The sequence below is a fragment of the Pongo abelii genome, chromosome 16 (genome assembly GCF_028885655.2).
Source record: "Pongo abelii isolate AG06213 chromosome 16, NHGRI_mPonAbe1-v2.0_pri, whole genome shotgun sequence".
Classification (NCBI taxonomy): domain Eukaryota; kingdom Metazoa; phylum Chordata; class Mammalia; order Primates; family Hominidae; genus Pongo; species Pongo abelii.
Genome location: NC_072001.2, coordinates 41594996 through 41604038, shown reverse-complemented (window position 1 = coordinate 41604038; position 9043 = coordinate 41594996). Strand labels below are relative to the sequence as shown.

The window sequence follows — 9043 nt, the reverse complement described above, 5'->3', positions numbered from 1 at the left end:
TGTTGCCAGTTTCCCAACAATTCGTTTGGTTTTATTAAAGTTCTTGGTATGTAGTAGTATGAGTCTTCCAGTTTTGTTCTTTTTTAAGATAGTTTGGCTATTTTGGGCTCCACATTTCTAAATAAATTTTAGAAATAGCTTGTCAATTTCCACAAAAGAAAAAACCTGCTGGGATCTTTACTGTGCTAGTTTTGAATCTGTAGACTAATTTGGGAAGAACTGACATCTTTTCAATATACCTCCATGTCATCTTAAATTTTTCTCCATGTCTCATACCTTTGTATATCTACTTTGAATAAGACAGGTAGCCAATAAATATATAAAATAGGTGGTTAATTAATGCATTACAAGGCTTTAGACTTAATGATTTTTTTCAGCCATACTACACACCTGCTATGGTTCAAATGTCCTCACCAAAACTGTTGTTAAAACTTAATTGCTGTTGTTACAGTTTTGGGAGATGGGGCCTGTAAGAGGTGATGAGGTCATGAGGGCTCTGCCTTTGTGAATACACTCATGCTGTCATCACAGAAGGGAGTGAGCGATCTTGGGAGTCTGGCCCCCTTTTCCTCCTTCCCTCCCTCTCTGTCTCTGTCTCTCTTTCTCACACTCCCTCTCTTGCCCTTCTGCCTCCCTGCCACAGGATGACCCTTCCTAGAGGACAGCACCATGCTCTTGGACTTCCCAGCCTCCAAAACCATACACTAAATAAATTTCTCTTCATTATAAATTACCCAGTCTGTAGTATTCTGTTATAGCAACAGGAAACCTACTAAGACAACCTCTTCCAGACACCTGAACTCATTCTTCTCTTCCATTCCCCTAGGCCTTGCACATGCTCTTCCTTAGTCAGGTAGAATTCCCTCCCTACCCTCTCTCCCTCCTGCCTGACTACATCTAGTCTTCCTTGACAAGTCTATTCAAATGTCACTGCTCTGCAGTTAGCAAGTCCTCTTTGTTTTCTCCCACTGCATTTCTTCACCTGATTTTAAATTGCCACGTTGTATTATAATGAGCTGCTCGGGTACCCACTAAACACTTGGTTGCCTACCAGAACCAGCCCAGCACTAAGTAGATTTGTGTTGGATAAATGAAAATGACCATTCCACTTTTTGCTGGGCTGTTTGGTTTAGGTGTTTTTGTTGGGCTGTTTGTTAGTTGATTTGTTTTGTCTGTGTAAGACTTCATTTGAATTGAAATTTAATCAAAGAAAAAAATTGTGTTCTAGTTTGGCAAAGGAGTACATGTCTATCTGATTTTTGCTTCATTATTTATTTTGATTTGAAAATATTTCTTTATATTAAACCTCTTTACAATATGGATTTGAAGCAGATAAATTGTTTGGTCTGATTCACATCACAGCTTCTGAGTTAGTTTAGAAGAAAACCATCAACTGATGTTTCCGATAACCAGCAGCAAGAGAGCTCATGAAAAGGCAGGCACACCTCAGTGACCACTAGGTGGCAGTTTCACTGTCAGTATGACCAGATTGACAATGTCCATCCAAGAAGTCTGGGGCAGGTAAGTTGGAGCACAAGACGAAGCTTAACTAGGCCTGTGGGTGGAAAAATGAAGACCCAAACTCAGCCCTGAAGAAAATGGAGTTATGGAAAAAACAGCACATGGAAAATGTAAAGGAATGCCACTAGACATTATTTCACTGAAAGGTTAGCTAAGTTAACCACAGCCACAAAATGAGTAGAGAAAAGACGTGCAGGACCCAAGACAGGCCAGCAGTGTTGAAAGGCAAAGGAGTCTCCAGTCTACCCTCCATGGCTGGAGCCCAGCCCCCTGGGGAAAGGCAGGATGGTTGCAGGCTGGTCATTGCTGAGCCCCTGGTAATGTGCCGAGTGACCAACCTCAGGTGTCTCTCAGCCAAGACTGCTTGGTTCTCCTTTTCTGAGTGACCCCAGAAGCAACCCCTGAGAGACCCCACTTAGTCTTTCTAGTTCCCATTCCAAAGTTGGATAAGGGACTTTTCAAGCTTAAAGTGGGAACAAGGGGCAGGGTTTATCTCCACAGGAAGCCAAGGTGGCTCCTATCACAGCAAATCAAGACACTTCATGGGTCCACCCACAATAGGCCAGCCAGGGCCCCTGAGGAAATTATTTGCACTATTAACCTTAAGGAGGCTGCAGGCCAAAAGCATCAACCGACTTCTATCAGGAGTGTATTTTTTTTTTTTTTAATGACGCAGAATAGGGAATAGGGAAAGTATCCTGGAATAGGGAAACTGAGGCCCAGAGCAGGCCAGGGATGAAACAATTCCATCCCCCGTGACTGAGAAGAGAGCCTTCAGGTGGGCCTGAGGAAGACAAAAGCCCTGAGGTGAGGAAGCTGTCTTGGTGATGTCCAGGTTATTACACTATAATACCCACTCATACGTTTGTGGTAGGGCTTTAACTTTTACACACGAAGAACCTGAGTGATCGAATTACCTGTTCTTTTCTCTTTCTCTGCTACCAACCCCAGAAAGACTGCAAAGAATAGACACTTGAGTCTAAACCAAACTGCCAGGCTCAAAGAACACTGCACCAGCTATGAGGTAATAACCACCACGGGTTACAGGATCTGTGAACGGGATAAGCTCCTTTACTTCCCCCTGGCTGGAGTGTGAGTTATAAAACAGACTAACAAGGAGAGGGAGAGACAAGTTTTCAGGAAGAATTAGTAAGAAGGCACCTGCAGCTTCTCCCCAACATCTTCCACACCACACCGACATCAACCTCCTAGTTTGATGTCCCTGTAACTAGGCCTTGACATCAAGGCCTAGTTTGGGTGGGGAAAGGAACCCCCAGAGGATCTGAGAGGAGAGATTGGTATGCTCTCCTCCTGGTAGACTTTCCCAAGTAGCAGCCCCCACAGACACATCTGTCACTCGGTCACAGGAAGACAGGAAGTGGTGAACGGCGGGGCACGGTCAGGTAGGAGAGGCTGGAAGCCACTTCTGGGCTTCTCTTGGAGTCAAACTTTGTAATGCAGGAGATCCGTGCGTTTCCTTGGACCAAGCATTGTCTGAAGACATGAGCTGGAGCTTGCATCAACTTGCCAGCCCCAAAAGGACTCTTTGAGAAGAGAAGGGAAGCATCTTCTCTTAGGTTCCAATCCCTGAGCTCTTGTTGGTGGCCCTGGGTTAGATGTTCACTTGCTCTGAGCCTCAGCTTTCCTCCCTGTAAAATGAGGATAACATTACCTAATTCATATAGTTGTTAGAGTTAAATGAAATAAAATTCATCAAGTTTCTTGTACAGAATAGAAGATGATTAATAAATGGGATGGGTCTGGAGCACCTGCCTGGGATGGAGCCACTGACTGACTATGAAGCAGCAGAGAGTTCTATGTGCTTCCTAAAAACGCCAGCCTCTAGCAACACCTATGCCAGGGGACATCAGCAAAAAAGTAAACCCAGGGGTGCCAAGAAGCACTTGAGACCAGAGGAAGGATGCCCTCCCCGTCACTGGCACATAGCTAACCATGGAAAAGACTTCTCTACCACTGGCAGCCACCAAGGAAATTAGGGACACCAGAGGCAAGAAAATTATGTTCAATTACAAAATACAGTCCATTTTATAGCCATTTCTATTATCGCTTGCTACTATAATAAATTACCAAAACTTTAGCAGCTTAAAACACACACTATCATTTAGTTCTATGGGCCAGAAGTCCTATGGGTCTCATAGGACTAAAATCAACGTCTCGGCAGGACAGCGTTCCTTGGTGGCAGCTCTGGGGGTGCATTGTTATCTCTGCTCATTCTGGTCTTGACAGTTCCGTGGGATTGTAAGACTGAGGTCCTTGCTGGTTGCTAACTGGGGCCACCCTGAACTCCTAGAAGACATTTGCTCTGTCCTTACATAGAGTCCCTACCTCTCAGAACCAGCCACAGGGCATGGAATCCTTCTCTCATGGCCCTCTCTTTGACTCCACTTCCCCTAGATGCATTTCTGTCTCTGACTCCACCCGGGGAAGCCTGTCTGCTTTTTAGGATTAGATTGGGCCCATTCGGATAATCTAGGATAATCTCTTTATCTCAAGATCCTTAGTGTTAACCACACTTGCAAAATCCTGTTTGCTATTAAGATAACATATTCACAGTTTCTGGGAATGAGAATGTGAACATCTTTGGGTTGGGGGAGTGGGCATCTTTCCGTCTATCAAACTATTATACATTCACCAGGCATTTATTTACTATCTTAATGGCCAAGTACAGTGCTATGTGCTGGTTTGATGTTGGTATAAGGGGCATCGGGCAGGGGAGAAAGTCTAGGATGGGTGATGCCCCCCATTAGGATATCTGACTTAGAGCTTTGCAGTACTCCAGGGGATGCTGTTGACATAAAATACAATGTGGATTGTAACTCTCACCTCTCACTCCCTTAACCCTCTTGACTCCCCAGTCCTTGCCCCTGACTTATACAGGCAGGAGCCCCAGCCTGAAATTGCTGGAGGTGTCTGAATAAGGTCATTCCAGTTCTCTGGGAGGCAGGAGCTAAGCTCACCAGGGTACTGAGATGGTGACCCTGCTAGATCCAGGTTCAGCCATAGCAGAAAAAAACAGAGCAAGGTAGGACTTACAGCCGTCCAAACAGACCCCTGGAGATAGATGCTGCTCCTGCCCTTAGCCTTGCTTCCTGGCCTGGTTTCATGGTTCCTCTGGGGACTAGAGAGGGAAATGCCCAGGTCCTCTTGGGCCCCTTGTAGCTCCATATCAGAATAGAAAACCTGTCACTAACTGAAGTCCCTTCCGGCTGAGGTTCCCCGGCCTATATTTTGCAGCTCCAGGGCTCATCAGAGCCACCAATTTGCTGATGGGTTCTCAACCACAAGGATGGTGAGTCAGCACAGTGGTTGACTCTCAGCAGAGAGGATGCAGCCTTCAGTAGAGCTCCTGGTGGGGCAGCCTCCTGATCAGCCTGTGCTGTGGTCCTGCCCCTGCATTTCTTCCAGTCCTGGACGTCCCTGGCCTGGCTGGCACCCTAGTCACACACCCAAGAAGCAGTTCAGCTTGCTGAGCGCAGTGTTTCCCAAAACCATGGCATAAGAGGTGAAGGACAGACCAGGGAGGAAGTCTTCAGCCCAGTCTGACAAGCACAGGCCAATGTTTGGCCAACAGCAACTCAGGCTCTTTGTTCTAGGCCAAACTTGAAACATTAGTGTGCTGGTAGGTGTTCTGCCTTCCCTCCCTCTGCTCTAGAATTCAGATCTGGAAGCCAGGTCCTGACAGCTGGGATCCAGACACAGTCCCCATCACAGCATCACATTCTGGCCAACCAGGCTTCCAGTGGCAGGAGCTGCCACCAGGAATGGGCACCAGTTCTCTCTCAGTTAAAAAGCCTTTGCTTCACACCACAAAACCCAAAGTGCCAGCTGTGGTTGTCACTTCTGCTCCTACCACTTAAAATTTGCTGGCAAGGGAGACTTTTAGAGAATGATTCCCCCACGAACACAGCATTCCTTTTTTTAATCTTTCCTGTACCCCTCTTAGGGCTAAGTTACTGATGATAGCCCTGCGTGATACAGAACAAGCTGGCAGCAAGGAGCAAAATTGTCAGCAGTGACAAGCTCCAGGTGACAGTTATGTGGCTTGGAAGGCAAGTCTTACTCTAAAGAGATCCTGCCCCCATCCCAGCTCTGGATTACTTGGTCTGATGGGTTTTACAGGGTATGACCCCAGTTTTCTGTTTAAGGACATTGGCCTCCAGATATGACTCAGAGGGAGTTTTCCTCTAATATCTTTCCACAAAGATCGCCATGACAATGACCAGAATAATAAATATCTATAATCACATGCAATCTTTAGCTTTAGTAATAGAGTGTGACAGAGAACTCTGCTGCTGCTGCTCCGGCTGCTGCTGCTGCTGCTGCTGCTGCTGATAGTGATGGTAATGATAAGGAAGACACAAGATAATCTGACCTTCCTCAGCCTCTGATGGCTGATTACAGGTAGATATGACTTCTGAAGCAAAGTTATATAATTCACCTCTTGTTCCTGATCCACTTTTAGCAAAACTTCCCTGGAAAGGACCTTGTACCTTCTTGAAGTATCCAACACACAGTCATCTTTATGTTTTCCTACCAAGTTCCCACATTTCTGCCTCAGTGGGTTCTACAGTCTGAACCCCAGAAGCAATTTCATAGTTCAAACATTTGGCAAGCTATTACATCAAAGGGATTGCAGATTCCCAACCCGGAATGGAAGAATCCTTGACTCCCTGCACCCGCCCCCCAATTCTGCTCCACCTCAAAACTGCCTACATCATCTCAACCACCCAGCATTTGGGAAATGGGTGAATTCCCTCTCCTTTTCATTGAGACTAGCCCAGGTCATAGACCCAATCTCTTTACTGGAGACTTAGGCTAATAATTTTGAGCACACAAAATCAATAGCAAAAATAAAGTCCCACGTTGTAGAACATCCTCAACTGAGGAGAGAGCTCATTGGTTGAGAGTGTTTGTAGTATCATGCACTGCCCAGGAATGCAGAGAACACATAGCTCTGTTAGCTCTTATTGATTGAGAGTGGAAGACAGCTCTTAGAATGTAGGGAAAAACTTCTACGGCTGTCATGGAAATAAAGATTCATGTTTTTTAAATAATGGAATCACAATGAATCAGACCAGAGTGACGTTAAACTGGATGTCCCTGTCCTTAAAGTTGAAGGTGAGATCCTTTCAGGCAAGCAGGCAATGCTGTCACTGGGAGAGTCTCATGTGTTCTGGGAAGACAAGGCTCCCAGCATAGAACATCTGGTAACTTCCCAACTGTTACACTATCTTTTAGGAACCCTTAACATAAGTGTCCAGTGATGTCCTGGAATTGGCCTAAGTTCCACGTGTGCTCTTAAAATGAGCTTGGACCCTACTCTACTCCAGCCCACCAGCCTTCTCACTGTTCTTCCAACACCCCAAGTTTGTTTCTACCTTGGAGGCCTTACCCACTGTTGCCTCTGTCTGAAACATTCCTCCTTCAGCTTCTTTGTGGCTGAGCCCCTCTCACCGTTCAGTCCTCAGTTCAGATGTCTCCCCTCAGAGGTGATGATGCCTGATGCCCCCTCTGAGGTAGCCCACCCACCCCAAGGGTTCACTATCCCACCTTCCCCTCTTATTTTCTTACCATTGTCTGACATGATCTTAGGTCTGGTTTGTTTATTGTTTACTGTCTTGTGTCACCCTACACAAGTGTGAGCTCTGTGGGAGCAGGGCCCTTGCCAATCTTGTTCACTGCTGTGTTCTCAAGGTTCAGATGGTATCTGGCACATGGTGGGTAGCCAAAGGAGTGTGGAAACACATATTCAGTCATACATGTTTGATGGGCTGGGAATCCCCAGAGGAGGTCAAATTGGAGGGAGAAAGAGAGAAAACTGGAATCTGGGGGAGAATCCCAAGGGGATAAGGGCTCTGATGGAGAGGGCAGGACCAAGCAGCCAGGCTTGAGTCTCCGATGTACATGGCTGTGTTACGTCATTCCCTCCCCACCCAGGAAAGAAGAGCACTGATGTGTAAAATAACTAGGGCCCTGCAAGCCTGTGATAGAAACTCCTTGGAGAAATCTTATTTTCAGAGAGCCTCCATGAAAACCTCTGGGAACCAAGACACTGGGTGCCGGCCCCAACAGTAACTATTAGGGAGTCCAGGACAAGAGGCTCACAAAAGCTGCCTGGTTTTCTTCCCCTTGCTGGATAGTGAGATATAAAGCCAGCTGGAGATGAAGGGGATCAAGCTTTCTATATTTACTTACTTATTTGGACATGTCAGTGTTTGTTTGTTTATTGTATATATTTAATAATGCACAACGTGATGTTTTGATATACGTAGTGAAATAATTACTACAGTCAAGCCAATTAACATATCATCATCTCACGGAGTTACCTTTTTTAGGGTGTGTGGTAAGAACACCTAAAATCTGCTCTCTAAGCAAATTTCCAGTACAGATGGTCCTTGACTTAATGATGGTTTGACTTAAGATGTTTCAGCATTATGACAATGTGGAAGAGATACATATTCAGCATGCTTCTTGACTTACAATAAGGTTATGTTAGAGAAGCATCTGTATATAATATTATATAGTCCTTGTGCTGTGCATCAGATTTCAAGACTTATTCATCCTACATAACTGCAGTTTTGTACCCTTTGACCTACATCTCCCCCTGGTCCCTTTGGTGACTGCCAGTCTACTCTCTGTTTTGATTATTTTTAGATTCTTCATATAAAAGAGATCATATGATATTTGTTGTTCTGTGTCTGGTACATTTCACTTAACGTAATGTCCTCCAGGTTAATCCATGTTGTCACAACTGGCAGGATTTCTTCCTTTTTAAGGCTAAATAATATTCCATTGTGTGTGTCACACACACACACACGCCACATTTTCTTTATCCAGTCATCTGTCAATGGACACTTACATTGTTTTCATATCTCAACTACTTTGAATAATGCTGCTTTAGAAGCACAGTAAGAAGTCACCTGAAACCTTCTCCCTGCCACCACCCAACCCCAAGGCCTTGTCCTGAGTCAGGAAGAGGGAAGCCCGAGAAGAGGAAAAAAAAAAAAAAGGGAAAGACAAAATGGTATCTCTGTGAGCTTTGGCGATCGAGAAACAGCTAAGATTGGAATTCTCCCTGACCCATTCCAGAGTTTTCTGAGCTGCAACCCCTGCAGGCATGCCTTGCAAGTCACATATTATAATTCCTATTTTCCAGGCAAAAAATTAAAGACTCAAAGTACAGTTGACTGGTTATAGAAATGTGCTTGTCTGACTGCCAGATTACCATCCCTCTGGACCTCCTGACAGTATTAGAACCCTAATTTTTAAAGGCACCAGGTGGCCCATGCTCAGGAGAGGCTGAGCTGCTCGCTGCCAATGTAAGGGAATCATGGTTAAACTACGCCAGTAGTCTCAGCACTGGCTGCCCATTAGAACCATCCCAGTTTAGTTAAACCAGTTTATCTGGAGTGAGTCTAGGCCTCAGTAGTTTTATAAAGCTCCCCAGTGATTCAAAAGTGCAGCCAGGACTGGGATGAGCCAACCTAAACTACTCATGATA

At 45.3% G+C, this 9043-nt stretch overlaps 1 protein-coding gene across 1 annotated transcript; it reads right to left on the bottom strand.

Annotated features, from left to right (window-relative positions):
• Positions 1-1261: 1261 nt before the first annotated feature.
• On the bottom strand, positions 1262-4717 carry LINC02694 (long intergenic non-protein coding RNA 2694). The gene is made up of 2 exons (XM_002825279.4): positions 4576-4717; positions 1262-3170 (listed from the first exon to the last, which is right to left on the bottom strand). The coding sequence occupies exons 1-2, from the start codon at positions 4705-4707 to the stop codon at positions 2883-2885; spliced, it is 420 nt and encodes a 139-aa protein (XP_002825325.3). The 5' UTR covers positions 4708-4717; the 3' UTR covers positions 1262-2882.
• Positions 4718-9043: the final 4326 nt, after the last annotated feature.